Source organism: Populus nigra, chromosome 15 (genome assembly GCF_951802175.1).
Source record: "Populus nigra chromosome 15, ddPopNigr1.1, whole genome shotgun sequence".
Classification (NCBI taxonomy): Eukaryota; Viridiplantae; Streptophyta; class Magnoliopsida; order Malpighiales; family Salicaceae; genus Populus; species Populus nigra.
This window is the reverse complement of record NC_084866.1, coordinates 7,919,573-7,941,716: the sequence shown is the minus strand read 5'-3', so window position 1 is coordinate 7,941,716 and position 22,144 is coordinate 7,919,573. Positions and strand designations below refer to the sequence as shown.

General features: G+C 33.0%; 2 protein-coding genes across 2 annotated transcripts; one reads left to right on the top strand and one right to left on the bottom strand.

The window, feature by feature from the left end:
• The first annotated feature begins 260 nt into the window (after positions 1-260).
• LOC133674054 (protein BUNDLE SHEATH DEFECTIVE 2, chloroplastic-like) lies at positions 261-3,558 on the top strand. Its single transcript, XM_062095013.1, has 5 exons — positions 261-437; positions 531-616; positions 1,972-2,047; positions 2,673-2,769; positions 3,241-3,558. Exons 1-5 carry the CDS (start codon positions 380-382, stop codon positions 3,317-3,319), a joined length of 396 nt encoding a protein of 131 aa, XP_061950997.1. The 5' UTR covers positions 261-379; the 3' UTR covers positions 3,320-3,558.
• A 10,593-nt stretch (positions 3,559-14,151) lies between these two features.
• On the bottom strand, positions 14,152-21,654 carry LOC133674893 (WD-40 repeat-containing protein MSI4-like). Its single transcript, XM_062096187.1, has 15 exons — positions 21,299-21,654; positions 20,989-21,052; positions 20,222-20,308; positions 19,620-19,682; positions 19,268-19,333; positions 19,068-19,142; positions 18,609-18,684; positions 17,951-18,164; positions 17,595-17,676; positions 17,041-17,114; positions 16,780-16,891; positions 16,572-16,646; positions 15,830-15,906; positions 14,776-14,875; positions 14,152-14,553 (listed from the first exon to the last, which is right to left on the bottom strand). The coding sequence occupies exons 1-15, from the start codon at positions 21,529-21,531 to the stop codon at positions 14,452-14,454; spliced, it is 1,500 nt and encodes a 499-aa protein (XP_061952171.1). The 5' UTR covers positions 21,532-21,654; the 3' UTR covers positions 14,152-14,451.
• Between the last annotated feature and the right edge of the window lie 490 nt (positions 21,655-22,144).

Below are 22,144 nucleotides of genomic sequence, written 5' to 3'. Positions count from 1 at the left end.
TTTGGAAGCAAATTCACTTGAAAAGGCCTGAAAAATACGAGGAATATGCAGTTCATTGATAGAAAATTAAGAGTCAGATTCATTTGTTAAAATATTCAATCAATAAAAAAATGGGTGAAAAAACTACAAAGCAGATTTTGGCTAGTGGATTAAAAACTCAAACGACACATGTTTCAATCTTGTAAACGACGCCTTTGGTTTTCAGGTTTTTTTTTTTTGTTGGGCCAATGAAATTAGCAAGGAGGGAGCCTTATCTGGTGAGTCCCTTCCCTACCCTTCCCTTCCTTCCTTGTTCTTTTACCAAAAAATATTTGAAAATTGAAACGCACTTTCGCAAGAACTCCTCCATCTCATCCTCCTCGATAGCAATCTCTTCAGAATGGCAACCGTTGTGAATTCAACACCTCTTTGCCCCTCTGTTTCTCTAAAACGTCCAGGCAACTCTCTCTCTCTCTCTCTCTCCCCTCCTCCTCCTCCTCTCTCTTTCTAATAAACGTTGACAGTTTTTGGGTTTCTATCATGCTAAGCAGCATTCATTGGGAATTCGGTTGCTGGGAAGTTTCTTCGGGCAAAGCCAGTGTTCCATACCTGTAGATTTCCATCCTTGGAGGTCAAGGTGAGTGTGCTTATCATAATTATGCTTTCTTTTAAAGATTCCTGTGTTTTATTTTTCTAATTTTTCATCGAGTGCTCTGTAGGGTAATTGCTATGTTAGAGCCTCGAAAGAGTTGTTATTGATCAAAATTCATACATCAAAGTAATAATCCCAAGTCTGATATAACTTAGCGAGTGTAGTTGGAGTTAAATTATCATTTTTGCTTTTGCAATACTTTAACTTGCTGTCAGAACCGCGGAAGTGCTTGTTGGCTCTTAATGTATATTAATGGAGAAACATGAGAAACATGTTTTGGACAAAGGCCTTTCGGGGAACTATATTGCCATGTTTTTCTGCCAAGCATAAAGATTGAAACCATTTATTTTCTTATGGATTGGTTCAAACTCACAAGATAACAGGAGGTCATTTTTTCACTGGTTTCATTCAACCCATTTCAAAGTGAGAGTTTGTTAAACTCAATAGTTTATTTTGGCATATCATGTCTCTTTCTCTTTATGAATGGAACTTTCCATTGATCTCAATTATAATTGATCAACAAGAATTGCTTGTCTGTTTTTATTTTATGTGTTCCCAAGTGTTCGTTTTAGGCTTATCTTGTTGTGCGTATTGCTCTTCAACTTCACCTAGGAGTGCAATGCCTTTAATTTATCATAGAAAGCATCACCTTTTCAATCCACTTTGTACTGCATAATTTATAGGTCGAGCATTAGGGGTGGGGTTTTCTTCTTCTCTATACCTCAGTCTGACATGTTCGAGAATTTATCGTTGCCTTCCTAAATCTTCATATGGGCTCTTATCAAATCTTGCTGTTGCCAAGTTTGATTAGTCTGACAGATCTTTAATCAAACGATCCTTGATGGGTATGTTAAAGTAAAACTAACAATGGGGGGAATGTGGGATGCTTTTACAGTAACATTGTAATCCCTGTAAAGAAAAGAAATGACCACTTGTTCAATTTAAGTTAAAAAGTTTTTTTCATACTTGAAAAAAGAAGAAGGAAGAGAGGCTTCAACCTGACCTTTTGAGGGGACGGGGGACATGGCTGCCAACAAGTGGGCTTATAAAGATTCAAATTCCTGAAAGAATATGCAAAACTAAAGATTCAAACACTTGAAACTTAAAATACTAACACCAAACTGATATGGAGTTAAATGACTAACACCATGTTGAAATATATTTAGATTTTAGACATTTGTTGTAATATTTCCATGGCCAGCTGCCAATGTTAAATGCCTATGGTTCGCATAATACTTTTCATGGTGACAATGTGTGAAGCTTGATTGTCTTCTCCTACTCTTTTCTTTTCTATTTTGAGATACTCTTTTCCGGAAAGTCACTTCAGATTTGTTTGACAGGCTACAGATGGTAGTAACAAAAGCTCCAAAGGCACCAAACCAAATAGCATAGTCTGTGCTGATTGTGATGGAAATGGTTAGTTGTAATTTACTCCCTATAACTACTTTGTGTTTTCTTTTTTCATTTCTCCTTTATTGGATTCTTATATTTTCAGTGTTGTGTCTTCTTGTCAGTTTGACAGCTCGGCCGCAAGTTTCTTGCAATTGTACTTGCTGTATGTGGCCCTGTAGAATTAGAGCTTCAATCTATGCATGCTTGTCTTATGATTGGCTGTTCTTAGAATTTCATTCTGTTTTAGCATCGCTTTCCTTTCCATTCCTGGTATGCATGCTGATGCTGATTTCCATTCAAATTGGATGGAGCTTTCTTGGTCTTGACGTCTGCAATAAACCATTACTGATTGTTTAATGTGATTACAGATGTAAATTATCTATTGGATTTCCTGCTGGCATAATTAATCCTTCACAAAGTTTTTGGTCAATGAAATTACAAACAGAACTTTCCCATTGATCCAGACGGTTCCATAGTTCATTTAGAATATTGTACATTGGGATCTTGTCTTCCCTTTGATACCCTGCATGAGTTTTCTGTGAAGTGTCATCTTCATTAACTTGAGTCAAAAGCTTGTTAATCGCTTGTTAATACTATCCTAAGAAAGTTTTAGCTCGTGTAACTTCATACTTTTCTATCACATTACCAGGTGCAATATCGTGTACTCAATGCAAAGGTTCGGGAGTTAATTCTATGGACCACTTCAATGGACAGTTTAAAGCTGGTGGATTATGTTGGCTCTGCAGGTAAAGGAAGCAAGTTGTCCTCTCACAATTATCTGCTAGCTACATAGTGATAAACCAGTAAAAGTGCTACTAACAGTAATTTCTGTATCATTCCGTCAAGCTTGACCACATTAATGTGGTTCTTTCAAAATATCTACCATTTTCAAAAACTGTGTAGGCTGTAGAGTTCAAAACATTTGCTTTCACTGAGAAAGAACCTTGAGGTATTCACGAGCTGGGATCATAAACACCTGCCTTTTTTGCTTGCTAAACTAAATATAGGTGCCGATAATTGGATTAGATAAAGAAATGTATCATCTCATGCACTCTTCTCCCTGGGTGGATATGGTCCAACCTGTATTTAACAAGATTTAAAACATTGTAGTCTTAGCTAGCTATTTGTCAAATTTCTGTTTTGACCAATCCACAAACAGATGAGCTTCCTCCATGGCTCTTAGTAAGCTGATCTCTTAAACGTGTATTTCCTTGCAGAGGTAAAAGGGAGATTTTGTGTGGAAGTTGTAACGGAGCTGGCTTTCTCGGTGGATTCATGAGCACATTTGATGAATAAAGTCTTGTGGGAATTGGATGTTGAATTATGCTGTGTCATTTCCTTGATTTGTTTGGGTTTTATCCTGCACTCCTTAAAGTTTTGACTGAGTCTGTGTTTCGTTTTAACCGGATTCTTGTATTTATTCCACGTTTATAACTTGGCCCTCTGTCCAAGATGACTGTCACGAAATATTTGTTTTCCTTCTCTTTTTATTTTCTAGTCCTAAAAACTAATATATAATCAAATTCTTTTTCTTATTTATGACTTTTTATTCGCCACATACCATAAAAAAAACAAATTAACAAAAAAATTGAACAATAATACTTCAAAAAACATTAAAAAAAAAACTATATTGAATTTTTTCCTTCAAATTTTCAATTTTTTTTTTTCATAATTACTATGTTATGATGAATGCATCTATATAAGTTATCATTTGGGTCATTTTTTTTTTACTACTGTGCAACCTAGATCATTACAAATTTCAATTACATCCTTCAACATTATGTTTATTAAAGATTGAGCTTTATAATTTGTTTTATTATTTTTTTTATTAGGTTATCTCAATCTCATGACCTGAGTCGCGGGTTTGACAAGTTAACTCGAGTTGATTTGATTTTTTTTGTTCTTTTTTTTAAATTGATTTGATTTTTTAATTTTATTCTTCAACATTGAGTTTATTGAAAATTGAGTTTTATAATTTGTTTTGATTTTTTTTATGAGATTCTTGTGGTCATATGACCCGTATGTGGATTGACAGGTTAAAATATGTTATCCGGAATCAATTCAATATGTTACCATCTCAATATTTATAAAATAAAATATCATCTTGAATATTTTTTTGAGCCAAACTATGTTTTTACCAGCCATCCGTGTTATCTTCGAACATGTCAAGTTGATCGGGTCACATCGGATAAATTCCCACACGATTTAAATTTGATAGGTTACCTGAGTTGACTCGAGTAATTTTTTTTAATTGATCTTGTTTTTCAAGTTTATCTTTCAACATTAAATTTATTAGAAATTGAGTTTCATGATTTATTTTAATTTTTTTATTATGAAGTTATCATGGTCTCATGAACCTGTATGTGAATTGACATGTTAATTTGAATTATTTCAAATTGATCAAATATATTACCGTCTTAATATTTATAAAAAACATCACCTTAAATATTTATTTTAAGTCAAATTATGTTTTTACCAATCATCTATATTTTTTTTTGAACCTATTAAATTGACCGAATCATATTAAATTAATTTCTAAAAAATTTAAATTTTATTTTTCTATAAAAAAAACAATAACAAAATCTAGATATATTTTATATTAAAAAAATAATCCAATCCATAGCATAACACAAGTTAACGATTTAATTGAATACTATTTTGCTTCGGCACTGAATAGATAGAAGTCGATGGGAGTCATGTAGGAGTATTGTGAACAGTGGTGGCAATTGTAGTTGATTGTAACACGTGGAAAGTTTTCAAAGCTAAATGGGGTGCTGGTTTTTCCCCATCTTCCTTAATTTTGTAATTACTATTTGAAAGGTATTATTAAAGAATGATAAATAAAAAAACTCCAACAAAATAAAAGTTTGAAAAAATACACTATACATTAGGGATACGTATAATTATCAATGTGATATAAATATTAAGGGAAAATTACCTTTAGCATTTTATAGTTGATTTGAAATTGTATTTGCTTACCAAGTCTGGAAAAATTACAGTTTATAACCTGAGTCAGAGAATTAAAGGCACCAAACAACAGATCATTTCTCCATCTCTCTCACTAATAAATAGTGAAGAGAATGTAATTTCTTCCCAATTGAATAACAAAATTACTATGGAATTTGATTTCTTGAACCGAATCATGCTTCAACGTGATTGTTTGTTTATTTTCCTTAATATTTCTGTCAACTTCTCTGCTTCACATTCAATTTTTCATATGGGTTTTTGCAGTTTTTTTTCTTCCCCCCCCCCCTCTCGTGGGCTCATTTCTGGCCAAAAGATTATATTTTTCATCTTTTCATGTTTTTCTTCAAATTCTTAAAAGATTGATCTTTTTTAGATTCTTTAATTTATGTTGTCAAGAAAAGTAGATTCTTGATTCCTTGTACATGATTCTTAGACATATTTAAAAATCTCAATATTTACATATACTCTATACTTCTTCTTCTTCTTCACCTTGCTCAACATCTCTTGATTACAATAAGAGATCATATCTTTCCAAGATATGTTTCCATGTCAAAGGAGATTTTCTAGATTTCAGATCCTAGACTTCAAGGAAAAAAAATGGATTTTCACAAAAAATTTCTCTTTCAAAGAATGTATGGATCTGTTTAGAGAGAGAAAATAAAAAAATTTATGAGCTTGAATTGTGTATGAGAAAGAGACAGAGAGAGATACAAGGATAATTATATATATATTTTTAATTTTAATAATGTGAAGTGTTAATGTGTAGATATAGATGGATGATGTAGATTTAGAGTTGGGGTGGAGGTGAAGTATCTATTTTTATTATTTTAATGCAATAGGACCTCTTTGATTATTAAATGAAAAATAATGACAAACATGTAAAAAATTAGATAATTTTTGTTGATTTTTTTTTGTTGCACTAGGTATAAGATGTAAACTATTATGCACACATCAAAGTTTAGGTTGGAAATTATAATTATCCAAAACTCAATAAGTTCAATTCCTACTAAATTATAGGATGTTAAGGGTAATTTTCTTAAATATTAATTTATCATATAGCTTAAAACTTAATTATTATATATATCTTTGTGTCACCACATATGACTAACAACATTAAACATTGTAAAAGTTTAAATTGTTAGAAAAAATATGAAAATAAATTATTATTATCGCACGTATGCGGGCAACGTCTTGGCGAATGTCCTCTTAGTAATGTCCAAGTGTATATGATATGGGGAAATGGACACGATAAGAAATTCTTGTCCTTTATCAATGGAAAAAAGGGAATAAGAGTCGCCGTCTAATATTTTGGTCACTAAAAACACTAACAGATCCTAGAGAATCGAGCATGGGGAATAGTTGCGTAAAGAGAAGGTATTAACACTTTTAATACGCCTTACCTAAGGTAAGCTGCATTGTTTATTTATCTGATTAAACTAGTTCTCTGATTGTTGGGTTGTCTAAGGTTGAAAACAAATCCTTCTCAGTAAGTAGATCCTTATATTATCGGGTAAAAATTTAACAGTTCTAATGTTAATAAAAAAGAACTACCTTTTTAATATCAAGAATACATCTTACGTATAAGTTTGTAATTTCAGATACTAAAAGAAAACAAAATATTTTTTTGGTATTTTTAAAATATAGGCCTAGTTCTCATAGTTTTAATAAACTAGTTATTAAAACCTAAAATACATGCTAACACATTTTTTTTTCATTTTATTTTGTATGAAAATACGAAATGAGATATTTTGTATATTTTGAGACACTTGGTCATATGCATGAAAATAAGATATTTTTTTTGTTTTTCCATATATCTTTTTGCAACATTTCAGAGAAACCAAGTATTTTAATACCGAATTTGTATTTTTACAGTATAAAAATACAAACCAATATTAATCAAAATAGGTAGAAAAATAAGCGAGAAAACCAAAAAATATTTTTGAAAGGATTTTGATTTTTTTTTTTGGAATTGTTGTTGTTGTTGTTGTTATATATATTGAGATGGACCCAGCCCATCCTAGTGGGCCCGAAATCAGCCTAGAAGAAATTGGGTCGAGGTTGGCTTAAAAGAACTAGGCCAACATCGGCCTAAGACAGGAGTTGGGCCAATATCGGCTCAAAAGAGTGTTGGCCCAACAAATATTTTTTTTCTATGGGACTGGGCCGAACCCGGCCCGGTCATTTTGGAGAAGACTCTCCACTATTTACATGATATATGAACAATGGAGAGTGAATTATAATTCACTCTCCACTATTCACTAGCAGAACACTAGAGAAGGAACAAGAAGAAGAGGGGAGGCTAGCCTGGCGGTGGCGTTAACGGTGGTGCTGGTGGTGACTAAACAAAATAACAACCACGATGTTTCAAATGACAGAGAGAGAGACAGCTAGAGAAAGGTTACTATTTTTCTTCTATTCTCTTCTATTCTCTTCTTTCTCTTATCTTTTGTGCTTCCTTTTCTTTTCTTTCTTATTCCCCTCTGGTTCCTCTGTCTATTTCTTTATGTTTTGTTCTCTTTCTCCCCTGTTTTTTTCTCCTCTCTCTTTTTTTTTTTCACTCTTTGTCTATTCTTCTTTTCTATTTTTTTTCATCTCCTTTCTTCATCTCTCGTCTTCTTATCCCTTTTTTTTCTTTTTTCTTTCTATTTTTTCCTCTCTTTTTCATCTTCCTCTTATCGTCTGGTAAGGGGGTATTTATAAGGGGTAGTGGGAGAGGGAGCTACCCTACCCTTGTCCAGTCATTGTTAAAGGGTAGGGTGGGTGGGTGGGTTGGGTCTCTATGCAACCACCCGCAAGGCTTGTCTTCTCTGCCCTTTTTATCATGGTGGTAGAACATGAGGGGTTGTGGGTTGTGTTGGTTTTTGGGCAAGTGAGAGGGAGAGATGCTGCAAAGGAGGGGAAGGAAAACCTTTTTCCCCTGCCTTTGTGTGTCTAGGGGAAGACAATGACAAATAGTGCCATCAAAACGACATCGTTTGCAGCTCTTTTTTTTTAATAAATAATGGAAATGATGTCGTTTCGAATAAAACATGGTGTTTCATTTTAAAAGAAAAGGGCGCCAAAAAGTTTTTGTTTCCAAATCAGTCCTCAATTTTCGAGTTGTTCAATCAAGCCCTCAATTGAGATTTTGATTTTAAAAATCAATTCAATTGCATCCTTGCTAAATTCAAATGTTCGCCCTGAAGTTGGTCCTCTTTTTCACTTTGGTCTTTAGTTTTGAATCTATGCATTTTGACCCTTAATTGATCAACAAACTTCCAAATTCTTCAATTTAGCCCATGATTCGATCAATTTCAGCCCCTATATTTGTGCATCTTTTTCAATTTGGTCATTGGTTTTGGATTTCTTCAATCAAGTCTCTAATTGCCCATCAAACTTCAATATTTATGCAATTAAGCTTCTGATTTGACCAAATTAACTCTTAAAAATTGTATTTCGACCCCAAATATTAATTTCTTCCAATTAAAGCCTAAATTGATTTAAAAATTAATTTTTCTTGCAATCAAACCCTTCATAAACTCAATTAATCTCTCAATAGAATCTAATTAAGTTCTTAAATATTTGATTTTGGATTTTTCTTCCTCAAATTGAATTTTTTTTTGTCAATAAGGCCTTTAGTTGTCAAAAATATATTGTCAAATTTCATTCTTTGTATTTTTTAACTTTCTCAACTAATCTTTGGCTATTTTCTAGGCGCCCATATATCTTCTTCTCACTGCTATATATTTTTTGTTTTTTTTATAATTGTTTTTTTTTTATTTTTTTATTTTTTTGCGAGGACCTAAAAATGGGTAACAACAATTATATTATTTTGTTTTTAAGTTGAAAGCCATTTCATCAATAAATTCTAAAAAATGTAAAAACAAATTGAACAATTTCAAGGGAATGGAAGATTTGAAGAATAAATCCTTGTCCATGAAAATATAAAGAAGAGGTTACAAAATATAAATTAAAAATAGACCACCTATCAAAGTATTTTAAATGATCCACGTTCAATTAGCAATTTCAACAAGTAAAAAAGTTTTTCTTTTTGGAGTGAAATATTCATTCTTAATTTTTTTCTAGATGACTTCATTGAGATTAGAGAAAGTAGTAGACACCTTCATTTTTGGGTATGCATAAATCTACTTCAAATTCTGCAATATGCTTGCACTTATTGGAATACACCTATTATGAAACGGCCTTTGAAATCTAGCAAATAATGGACCGATTGGAATACACCTATTATGAAACGGCCTTTGAAATCTAGCAAATAATGGACCAATAGCAAAAGCTAAAATGATGGTGATAAAGTGGGATTGATGATCAATTCTTCATAGAAATCTAATAATGAGAAAACTACATAGACAACACTACTCTACATGGTGGATTCGATTTAGCTATAACATTCTAAAGGATCATATGCTTATGTGATTTGTACGTCATCTCGTTATAAATGAGCTCACACAATGAATATAGTCATGCTAGACATGTTTGTGCTCAATATGTGGTTGGACATGATATGCTAATTACTTTGAATACAATACAACTATTGAAATGGTATCGTGGGCTAGATTGTGCTTTGTTATTTGTGCTACATCCTCCTTGCAGGTTGGTGAGTTTCATAGGTATAAAATCCACATAAAACACCAAGTAAAAAGAGAACATTTATAGAACAACACACAATAATAGTATATCATTTTTTATGCACATCAATTTATGACATCAATCAATCCAATTGAGATGTTGATCAAGTCCATTGCAAGTCTGTGGGCCAAATTGACTAAAAAGGTTGTTTTGGGCTTAATTTTTTCTATTGTCTGGTTTTATGGCATTGAGTATAAATCAAAATCTGACTATTGAATCGATTTCATAGGTATAAAATCCACATAAAATACCAAGCAAAAAGAGAACATTTATAAAGCAACACACAATAATAGTATATCCTTCTTTATACATATTAATTTATGACATCAATGAATCCAATTAAGGTGTTGATTAGGTCCATTGCAAGTCCGTGGACCAAATTGACTAAAAAGGTTGTTTTGGGTTTAATATTTTCTATTGTCTGGTTTTATGATATTGGGTATAAATCAAAATCTAACAGTTGGATCGATTTCTTAGGTATAAAATCCACATAAAACACCAAGTAGAAAGAGAACATTTATAAAACAACACACAATAATAGCATATCCTTTTTGATGCATATCAATTTATGACATCAATGAATCCAACTGAGGTGTTGATCAAGTCCATTGCAAGTCCGTGGGCCAAATTGACTAAAAATGTTGTTTTGGGTTTAATGTTTTCTATTGTCTGGTTTTATGATATTGAGTATAAATCAAAATCTGACTGTTACATCGACTTGAAACTTTACCAGGTGATTCCAGAGGTGTTGCTCTATGATAAGGCAAATTTCAGGTTAATTAAAGTTCGGTAAGGTTGTATGATACATGTTAGAAGTTATTGTATGAAAATTACATTATTTTTCTAACTGGTTTGGGATTCTCTTTTCTTATGATTTTTGGATTATTTTTTTGGCAAGGATTTCTTATTTTATTTGGAGATATATATGGCATAATATTACTTACATATTTTTTCAAGGATTCCATTGGCATAAAAAAAGGTAAAAAGAACCAAACCTGAGTCTATCTAGATTATCGAACAAACAATGTTGTAAGGTGAGACTGGTAAAAAAAAATCCCTATTAAATTGGGTAAACTTGAAAATTTTGTTTCCATTGGCATAATATTGAGATAATCTCATAGAAAAAAAAAAAGCAGAAAAACAAGTTTGAAATAAATCAATTTTAAAAAAGAAAAGAAAAAAACAAAAGTGAACCCACGTTAACCTTTGAAACCGATGATCCTTGTCATGAACCCAAGGTTAACTTAATAGAAGGCAAACCATAAAAAATAACAAAAAAATTAAAAAAAAAAAACAAGAAAACATCAGTTTAAAAAAACATAAAAAATCAAGCAAACTTAGGCGAACCTTCTAAACCTGGTCTAATCTCTAAAAGTCGTAACCCATAAAATCCTGGATATGGATTCAATCAAGAAACTTAATTCTTAATCAATTTAATATTGAAGGATGAAATCATGTAAAAAATATCAATAAAAAAACTTGAAAAAAAATAGCAATAAAAAAAATTAGGATAAAATTTGATAGAAAAAAACCTAAGGGGGATGAATTAAAAAAAATTAGAAAATGATTCCAAATAAAATAAATAGCAGTTAGAAAAATTATGACCAAATTTGAAAGATTATAAAATCATAAGGATGATGAAATTGAAAAATATTTGTAATTTGATAGAATATTTATAGATTACAAAATGATAACAGGTAAAATTGAAAATAATTATAAGAGACTAACCCAATAGAAGACAAATCTAAAAAAACTAACAAAACAAAATTGAAAAGGTGGATAAAAAATAAGAAAAAAATCAGTTTAAAAAAAGGGAAAAAAAACCCTATGCAAAATGTGGTATTGATCATCAACAATGGTAGTTTTGAGAACATGATATCATTAAAGGCAGTAAAGAAGTCATGCCTCAAAATAAACAATCACTTTAATCCCTATAAACTAAACTCATTGAAGTGGGATAGCAAGGTAATCATGGATAAATGATGTCTTGTTTCATTTTTCATTGGCAAGAATATTATGATAGTGATTGATATAATGTTGTTTGTATAGATGTTTCACATATTATTAGAAGGCCTTAACAGTATAATAGGAATGTATGACAAGTGACACAATGCATGCACCCTTAACATAAAAGGAAAGCATGTAGTATTGGCATCCAGTATAGGGGGGAATTGTTGAGGCTAAACCAAGTAAGGGTAAGAATTTTTTTTTTCTTTATCATAGTTTATGGAGAAAGTAGGGAATGAAATGGTAGTTCTTGCATTGATGCCTACAAGTAATTATGTTGTCGCTAAACCAAAATCCCTTGAACTTCTATCATAGTTTATCATAGAGGTTTAAGGATTTTAGTCGAATTTACAGACTTAATGCTAGAAGAATTATCCTAAAGCTACCTCCTATGTGAGACATCTAGCACTAGATCGACTTGATTTTATGTTCTAGCCTACCAAATGAACTAGTTTATAGACTTAGACCAAGAAGTCTAAAGAGTTACAACAATATGTGGTAGAGTTGTTGAAAAAGAGGTACACTTGAGAAAGTACAAGTCCTTGTATAGTTTTAGCCCTTTTGGTACCAAATAAAAATGGAAAATGGGGCATATTTATGGATAGCAGAGCCATCAACCAGATTAATATAAAGTATATTTAGCCCATGCCATAATTGGATGATATTATAGATCAACTAGTCGGTTTTAAAGTTTTCTAAAAAACTGATATTAAAAGCAGCTACTATCAAATGCAGATTAAGCCAAAGTATGAGTGGAAGGCAATTTTTAAACATAACATGGGTTGTATAAGTGGATGGTGATATCATTTGATCTATCTAATGCACCTAATACGTTTATAAGATTCATACACTTAGTTTTGAGACCATTTATGGACAGGTTTATAGTAACTTACTTTCATGAAATCATGATCTATAACTCATCCTTGGAGTTCTACTTGGCGCACCAATAGACTATTTGACACATTAAAACACGAGCAATTGTTTATAAACCACATAATTGTTTGTTTTTTTAATAATAATATCACTTTTTTGGGATTTGTTGTATCTATTAATGATGTGTAGACATATAAATCTAAGGTAGCAGCAATTATGAATTGGCTCACTCCCACGAACATTCATGATGTTAGGAGTTTTCATGGGCTGACATCTTTTTATAAATGGTTCTTCCACATCTCTATAACACTGATTGGACCTATTATTGAATGCCTCAAAAGTCATGCTTTTCAATGAATGAAAAAGGTAGAAGCTAGCTTCTAATTAGCAAAGCAAAAGATTATTGAAGCTCAGGTGTTGGCTTTTCCTGATTTTGACAAGCTATTTAAGATGAATTGCGATGCCTTGGGTTTGGGGATTGGAAGTGTTCTTAGTCAAGAAGGGCGCCTCGTGGTATTTTTCAATGAAAAGCTTACTAGCTTCAAAAAAACTACAGAGTTCTATTCTATTGTTTAGTTATTGAAGCATTAGCAACACTACCTAATGCAAAAGGAATTCATATTTATTATTGATCACGAAGCGTTAAAGTACATCAATGAATTGTAGAAGTTAAGTCATTGGCATGCCAAATGGGTATCTTTTTTGTTAGAGTTCAAATTTTTCTTAAAACAATAGCCTGGTAGCCTAAAAAAACTAGTTGATACACTAAGTAAATGGATTGTTCTTGTCAACGATATGTGTATTCAAGTAAACAATATGATTTTATACTGGTGGATTATTATTTATTTCATGTTGTGTAGTTATGAGATTACGTTCATGAGTGGATAAAGATTTTATACTTTATGGATGGTCTAACGCACCTACTTACATTATCTATGAGTTACATTGTGAAAATCATTTCGAATGTGACAAGACAATAGCCTTGGTTTTATTACAAAAACTTGACAAACATAACAAGCATTAAAACTAAAATTAAAAGTATGGAATGACTTTAAACTCAATACAGACCTAATCAACTTATAAATTGTTTAACATTGTAGTTGAATTGTCGTTTCGCTATTTTTTAAAAAATAATCATTTTGATGTGATATCAAAAATAAATTTTATAAAATAAAAAAATATAATTTTAAAAAACACTTTAAAATACAATTTTTACCACTCTTAGTCAAGCAATTAGCCTCTAATAAATGCCATATTCGAGATGGACAGGTGGCTGAAATGAAAAGAAACGCCCTTGCAATTTCTCAGATACAAGCAGGGAAGGTATTATTTATTGACATGAATAGTTGAAGAGAATTTCTACCATTAGAGTCTTGAAACGAATTAAATTTATTTAATATGAAATAAGAAAACCGAGTTTTAACCCTTCATAAATCTAAATTTCAGTTCGACTTCAATGATGAAAGGAAAAATAAACAATAACAGTTCAACTTTATCCTACTGATGGATGGTTCTCCGACAGGCTCAAAATCTTTTTTCCGATAGTCAGAATATTCTCAGATGGACCGCTTCACGGGTTTATCCACTTAATTGGACATGCATGCTGTCTACACTACACACGAATTAGACTGAGATCAACAAATGACAACAGCAACAATATAAACCCCTGCAAAGTTGCAGGCCGCTCGGATCCCTTTTTCCTGTCACATTATCCACGCCAAATTCTTGACCAACGCAAATTTAAAAGAGTCTAAATCCAGAAAACATCCGAATTTAATCTGGAAAGGGCAGAAGAGGAGCACAAATACATCTCTACAAAAATCCACCTACACAGGCATCCGTCCCCTCTAATTGCTATCGTTCCTAGGCAAGAAAACAGAATACAGCTAAAAATCCATAGGATAAACTAGTAGTGTTAATTCCCATAATCATACAGGTCTTGTTCCAAGTCCATGTCAAGGCTTCGAAGCACAGGAAACCACATGTGACTTGAACTTCTCAAGCTCTGCCAAAACCTCATCTTCTGGCCTGTAGATCAAATCACTCATGCGCCATATCTGCACACATTTTATTAATCAAATTTAAGCATTAACCCAATGACTCAAATTAGAAACATCTTTAAAAGTATTCTAAGAGAAAGAAAAAGTAATGATATCTCTAGAAGTTTAGATTAGTGATACAAAATTTTGAAACCCCATTCCCATCCTTCATACTCTATGTTTTACCAACTTATCCATACACTTGCACAATAGGACATTTCCATGGAAAGCAACTATTACCTGCAGTGTCCCTCCCCCGCCAGTGGTATCACAGTCATCAGAGACACTAACCACCGTCCAAGGATCAGATGCATTCCAATGGAAATCAACAACTTTATCCCTAAATGACAGTTAAAGAAAATATATGATTACTTATCAGCCCATAAAGAAATACGTGAGAATTTCAAAAAAGAATCAAGGATTCAAATATTGAAGATGCGCTTTGCTATCAATCAAACATATAAAGTAGATTAAATATGACCAGGAAAAACACAATAAACATGTGAAGACCAAAGCAATAGATGAGACAAATGCTTATTTACAGTGAATTTAGAGCTGTTAGTTCATTTCAATAAACCATGAGAATCTTTAAACCAAGGTAGATAAGACATTAACGAACACTTATACACAAAAAAGTCGAGGCCATTTGAGCTTTCCTTAATTTGACAGACATGAGTTTTAACATTGTATGTAATCTTAAATCACAAACATTTGTCAGGTTAAGAGTATGAATGTGGTTGGTCAGAGCTTTCACCATTCATGCTTCAGCCAGCCACACCTAATAGTGCATCATTAGCAGTCTAAGAAACTCAGGAGAGAAGAACCTTCAGAAAGCTAACATGATATGTTGCCAATGATTCCTAAAAGCCAAATTCAGAAAGTAGAAGAAAATAGTGTTTTTCACATATAGATATGGTAGGCATTCAAGGCAAAGAGACAATCAGGTGAGATGGCTGCATCCAACAAAGACCAGTCAGCAACTATAGAAATTGAGGTTCATGTAGCTGCACGGAGAAGAAAAATGATAAAGAAACCATATAAATTGACAAATGCTGATGCACCATATTGAATGATGAGAATTTCCTTTTTTCAATCGCAAGTGATAGATGCTGGTTTGAGAAACATATATTCAAGGTATTCAAAAAGGAATCCTTAAGACAAATGAGGTTTGAGAAACATATATTCAAGGTATTCAAAAAGGAATCATTAAGACAAATGAGAACAATTACAAACCATTGAGAATTGCTAGCAATTAAGGAACTGTTTTCAAGGAGAAAAACTATCAGGTACAAACCTGTGCCCAGCATGCTGGAAAAACAATCCTGCAGGAGAACTTGGAGCTCTAGTCGGATGCTCTGTCTTTTTGCCAACCTGTAAGAACAGAAAAACATAGAGGACGCATGCTAGTAAAACATCACTCAAGTTCCAATCACGCAGCAAAGCAAGCAACAATGCAACCAAACAATCAAAGCATCTTTAATTAGAACTTTTGAAATCTGAGGCAGAGATGGAGGAAAAGCTTTCACCAAAATGAGGTGTAGCTCAAAAGCACCATAAAGAGAGCTGGGCTATGCTCAAGAACAATTGGGATAAGAATCCCCCACCCATGCAGCGAACAAATGATGGGAAGCATCCCCGTACACACTAAAAATTTCTTTTATCTCAATGTGAAGATCCAGAAACCAAATAAGACTTCTAAAAGACAAGTTACATATGTATTCAGAACTATGTGTTCTTGCAGAGGAGTCCAAAGCAACTATATATCCTGAGTACATGCTATGAAAAATAGATGAACAGTTTGGTCTTTTCTTCAGCTTCTTAGAAAATAATTAGTTAAATATTTCTTAAAGAGCATTTCAAACAAGAAAAAGGGTATGCAATCCTTTCATTTTCCCCTTCTCTTGAGGATTCATTAACTTTCACAATGATTTGTCAAACAGACCTACATTGCAAGAGATCTATTTTGCATTCAATTAGATGGGTTGATGCCCATGCACAGGCAATCCAGCTCATGTATGGAGATTGGACATACAAACCTTCTCATAATCCCAAATATTTAAGAGACCATCCTCCGCAGAACTCCCAAAAACAGATGCCTTATCTGGAGACCACTGAAAAAGAAATGGAGATTAATAAAGTAAACATTTACATCTAGCTTCCAAGGGCCAACAAATGACTTCCAACTAAAATTTTGAAGAATAAGGCTTGGGGTATGAGAGGAACAAAAAGGAGGTTGATGAGTACCTGTACACAGAGAACAGCAGCTTTGTGACCCTCAAATTTATAGACAGGCAAACCAACTCCATTAGAAGTGAGATTCCTTCGATCAAACATGCAAACAGAAGTATCTGCAGACCTGAAGAAAAAACAAGCAGAGCTTAAAAATATCTTTGGCATTTAATTTTTTCCTTACAAACACAAAACATCAACCAAACTAAAAATGTTTATCTTGTCCACACCTGGACAGCACAGCATAACTGAAGGAAGCATAAAATTGAAACATACCCAGTTAAAATGAGATTATCATCTTGAGGATTCCAATCAACACAGTGAAGATCAGCATTATGTGCCCTTTCAACCTGTTGACCAGAAACCAAAATCAGTGGAGAACAGGAAAACATAGATAGTCAGAGCTGAGCTTTTACATGAATGATATGTTAAAACTGAATAAGCACAATCTACAGAATACCACTGAATGGTGACCAGATAAAAAGGCATACAAAACATGAATGATACTTTGGTTCAATGAAGTAGATATTAAAAAGAAATAATTAAAAAAAAAAAGTTATAACTCAGTTTCTTGATCAAAACTCTACAACCAATCAATGTAAACAGATTATGGTCAAATAAATAAATACGTCAATACAGTCAGGTGCAGAGAGTAAGGAATAGTACAGTAGTATTAATATCATTCAGAACAATGAGATCAGGTTTTCACTTCATCAATACTGGGAATGCCTTCATAAATACCCGCAAGATTTGTCAACCATAATCCAAGAAAAATTTACAAAGACAGATGCTAATAACAAGACCAAGAATATAAAGCAGAGGCAAATAACCTTTATAGCTGGGCTAGTACCAGCTCTAGCATCCCATAATATAAGGCAAGAATCATCTCCTACACTACAAAACTCCTGCGCACTTCAGAAGACATATAAACTCAATCAGAAATAAAAAGCCATATCATAAATGCTTTTCCAAAGTTATAATTAAAGAAAAGTATAAGAGCATATTAACGAGATTAATTTTACAGCCACATTTTCAATTATTTGCATTATACACTGAATATAATAACATAATATAAATGATGACTATAAAAATCATAATTTCATGAAAGATGGGTATTATACATTGAATACGAAGACAATAAACAATGAGATGACTACATGCATTTAACCAGGGCCATGTGAGATACCTGGATGGACAGAATGCCACGTCTTCAACTGTATCCTCATGCCCATGGTAGATACCTCGTGGTCCAACAGAAGGGCCATCAGTGGCTTTATCACTGCCATCCCCAGTCTTTTTAATGATTGATCCACCGGATCCTGGAGACTTAGTTGCTGGATCAGAGGCAGATGATGTTATATGGTCCTGGATACTCCACAAAACTACCAACTTGTCCTTCCCTGCAATTAACAACCCATACTTGAAGAAAATCTTTGTCAAGATAAATCAAGTTTGTCCTAGTCCCCATCCAAGCAATCTAGATGCGCCTATAAGAATCATGAACATCCAACCAAACTAAAGAGACACAGCATAACAGTACACACCAAGATACATATTTCAACCAGAAGGAAAGAATTATGTAATAAGACAAATATGCTGTTTGGTGCAAGTAGCAATCTAGTCCTAACTTTTAAGAAAGTCATTTATTAATAAGTAAACACCATAATAAGTATCCAAAAGAAGAAGAAAAAAATTGACAACATCAGAAACACAGAATAACACAAATAAGCTGCTGGACAAATTTCATATTCTAACCAAGCACAAGTAGCAATCCACCCCAAATTCATCCATCACAAGGGAAAAAAAAAAGAAAAGAAAAAAGAACTTAAAAATAGATTTTCAACCTCCAGAAAGCACATAGGGGTCAGTTGGGCACATTGCAAGGGCAAACTCAGCATTGTCTTGATGTCCAGTCAAAATCTGTGGGAAAAAGTTCCAAGTTGACATGGTTTAGCACGCGACACAAAAAAAAGTGTCATTTTGATAGAAAATTATGAATCCCTAGAAATATAAAAAGGGTGTGCAAATGCATGATGATATACCTGGAATGCAGCAGTAGTACAAGAAAATGCTTTATGGAGAGGATCATATAAACACGACAGCATTTGCATATGATTGTCCACAATTTACAACACTCTTTTATATCTAGAAGGCAAACATCTAAACAACCCTACTTTCCATTGTAGCGAAACCAATAAAAAAACAAAAACTACTAAGAGTGCTGATTCTAAATATAAAAAGAGAGCCTTGATAAATAAGTAAATAAACAAAATGCTGCATCCTGCATTTCAAAATCAAATTACCAAATCTGGACGAGAATTTGTAGCTCCAAGAACAGCATGTCGGTTAGGCTGTGCTTCAACATCCCATATAAGAACCTGAAGTTTTACAAGTACAATGCTGGCAAAATTAAATTATGGGAACTAACAAAACCGTAAAAACAATCAAAAACAGCATAGGTTCAGCCTAAATAAAGAAACCAATAGGTTCCTAAGACACTCACATCAGGGCTGTCAGTGTGAGTAGCCACTATCTTACTATTCTGGGGGAGTTCTCTGATTCTGTTTACCTGAAAAAGTATATCAAAAAAATCTATGAAGAACAAGTTCAAATGGGATTTCCTGCCTTTTAAAGAGCAAAACTTTAAGATCAGGGTGGACATGAGTAAAGAGCCAATGCAGCAAAAGTACAAGTCCATACTCCTTTTTCTAACAGGAAATGTGGCATTAAAATTTTACAACAAACTTGTAAAAAAAATGTTAAAGTTTATAATCAGCTGATGTATCTGCATCACTGCATGCAACTGTAATAACTACAATATTATGGCTGTGTAGATTCTGTATGTGAAACTATACCTCTCCAGGATGTATGATGGTCTTGTACTTCTTAACAAATGGAGAGCGTGCTTCTTCATTAAACTGAAAAGATAAAGCAAATGGTATTAACTAAATAAATTAGATGTTAACCACATAAACTAAGTTGTAGAAACAATTGAGGAACTTGACAAAGTAATTGGAGGATAGATATGAGGGAAAAGAATTCAAGGGAAAGGAATTTGACGGGGGAGAGTTACTTAAATTTGTTTGGGCAAGAGAGAAAATGAGGGGAAGAGATGAAAGTGGAGAGAAAATTTTCCTTGAGCACCAAAAATCTATCTCCAATTTACAGAGAAAATGGAAAGATAATGGAAAAAGGTTACTCATTCACCCTTACAATAAATTTTCTATTCCACAAAAATAAAAGGTAAAAGGGATTTTATAAACTTTCTCTACACATTAATTCTCCTCCAAATTCCTTCCACCAAAACAACAAGAGAGGAAATTACTTCTCTCCTGCAACTTCCTTTCTCTTCATTTTCAATGATTTCAGTTTCCCTTCCCTCATATTCGGCTCCCAAACATTGAATAAAAGTTAAGAGCAGGTAGAAGAAAGAACACAACAGAAAATAATTAATCACCTGAGATATGTGTTCCGCAGCAGCAACTCTAGACTTGACAACATCACAATTTGCAATGACCAAAGTATTTGGAACACTACCATCAGTCTGGCCACACAAAAGAAGTTGGATAAAGAAAAATAACCAGAAGGAAAAACATTTGTTATGAGAACAGTTCTGAAGAAAAGTGACCAAATAAAGTCTAAATTATCATAGAAGGTAATATTTATTGGCAAGGTTAACATTGGAATGGACACAAAAACAGTAATCACGACATTATAGAAACTGTCTTACAGGAAAGATATTAAGAAAGTAAACACAGCACCACAAGTCATAATCCATCAACGGAATAACAAAATCTCTAAAGCATCCAAAATCTCACATTGCATAGCTAGAAAGAGATGTCAGAGGGTAAATTAAAATGCCCTTTCCAAGCTAAAAGAATGACCAATTGCACACCAAACCCATAGGCTCCAATTATTACCATTAAAACCTTGAAGTTTCAATGTTGTTTCAGTGTAAGGATGCAATTAATTGTCTATTAATTGGGATGGGACAGAATCACAAAAATTCAATGTGCATGGCACAATGCTTATTTCTTCAGCCTTCAAGACTCATTTGAGCAGTAAGAATTTAGCCATCTTGCTCAGATTAAGCAGATGAATAGTTCTCTTCCGTAATTTATCTATTGCTGAAAAATAAATTAGAGCATTTCGTTCATTACCATTACAGAAATTTCAGATGTTTGACCAGAAAGACGCTCATATAGTATAAGCAAAAAAACTTGCCTGCTCGGAGAGATAGAGGCGCTGGCGATTCTTGTAAGTAGCTTGCTCAAGCTGTGGGCCCCACCTAATCACAGCATCATCGATCGATTAAAAAAAAACATACTGAGCTTTAATCGTGGTAGAGCCATGGAAATGGAGCAAAGTAACCAAATTGAAAAACCCTAGCTTTGGTTCACTCAAAACCAAAGGTGAAATAAAAGCCCTAGACAAGAAAGAACGTTAAAAAAAATACGGAGCAAAGGGGAGAAAGCATCTGACAATCAAGAAATGTAAGGAAAACCTAGTAAAAAGAGAGAGAGAGAAACAATACCGGCAAGAGAGAGATGGCCAGACGAGGTTGTGGTTGGCTAGCCAGTCATAAAGAACAGGAACCAAAGACTTCCACTGAGTGTACTTGTCATCAATAGAGGGTTGCTGTGCCTTCCTTCCCTCTTTCATTCGGGCACCAGCACTTTGCTGCTGCTGCTGCTGTTGATCTTCTTTGGGCTTCGGTTTTCGGCCTCTCTTCTTTGGCACTTGAGCAGTAGTGGCAGCAGGTTCCATTTCAAAGACACGGTAATTCTCTTCTGTTATGGGTGAGAACTAAAACCCTGAGAAGATGGACGGCCTGCCCCTGTCTAATAGTAAAGACTTGATAGTTGTCTAGTGATGTGTCGCCGGCGGGTCAATTTTTAAACTGGTGATGGCAGTGTTTTGTTTTTCTAAAAACAATTATATCCAGTTAAATTTAATAATATAATTAAAAATAAATAAATAATAATAATAAAGATATTTTTCCATATTATAAAAAATTATCTTTCAGGACTGAAAAAATATTTCTATAATCTTATTAGATAACAAAATAAAAACTAAATATAAATAAAATAATCTTAAAAATAAAAATAAAAAACATCTAAAGTTTAATTACTAATAAATCAAACATTGAAAAACAAACTAAAAAAATAATCATTTTAAAAGAAATAAAAAAAAACTTAACTAGAGTCTGTATGTCAAAGTCATGGCTCTGTTATGAGATTATGATAACCTTGTCTGGAAGAATTGGAATAAAATAATGAAGGTCAACTTTTAAGCCAATAAAATACGATGACAAGTGAAATTATATATATAAAAAAACTCAAGTTAAATTGGATTAACTCAATTAACTTGTGACTCAGGA

What these genes read in the sequence shown, in the direction of transcription:
- LOC133674893 (XM_062096187.1), bottom strand. Translation starts at nt 21,531, where the DNA reads ATGGAACCTGCTGCCACTACTGCTCAAGTGCCAAAGAAGAGAGGCCGA. An exon ending in GCCTCTATCTCTCCGAGCAG is followed by an intron (nt 20,309 to 20,988) that starts GCAAGTTTTTTT and finishes TTGTGTGGCCAG; the next exon opens with ACTGATGGTAGTGTTCCAAA. An exon ending in GATAATCTCATTTTAACTGG is followed by an intron (nt 16,892 to 17,040) that starts GTATGTTTCAAT and finishes TTTTTTCTTCAG; the next exon opens with GTCTGCAGATACTTCTGTTT.
- LOC133674054 (XM_062095013.1), top strand. Translation starts at nt 380, where the DNA reads ATGGCAACCGTTGTGAATTCAACACCTCTTTGCCCCTCTGTTTCTCTA. An exon ending in TGTTTCTCTAAAACGTCCAG is followed by an intron (nt 438 to 530) that starts GCAACTCTCTCT and finishes CATGCTAAGCAG; the next exon opens with CATTCATTGGGAATTCGGTT. An exon ending in TTCCATCCTTGGAGGTCAAG is followed by an intron (nt 617 to 1,971) that starts GTGAGTGTGCTT and finishes TTTGTTTGACAG; the next exon opens with GCTACAGATGGTAGTAACAA.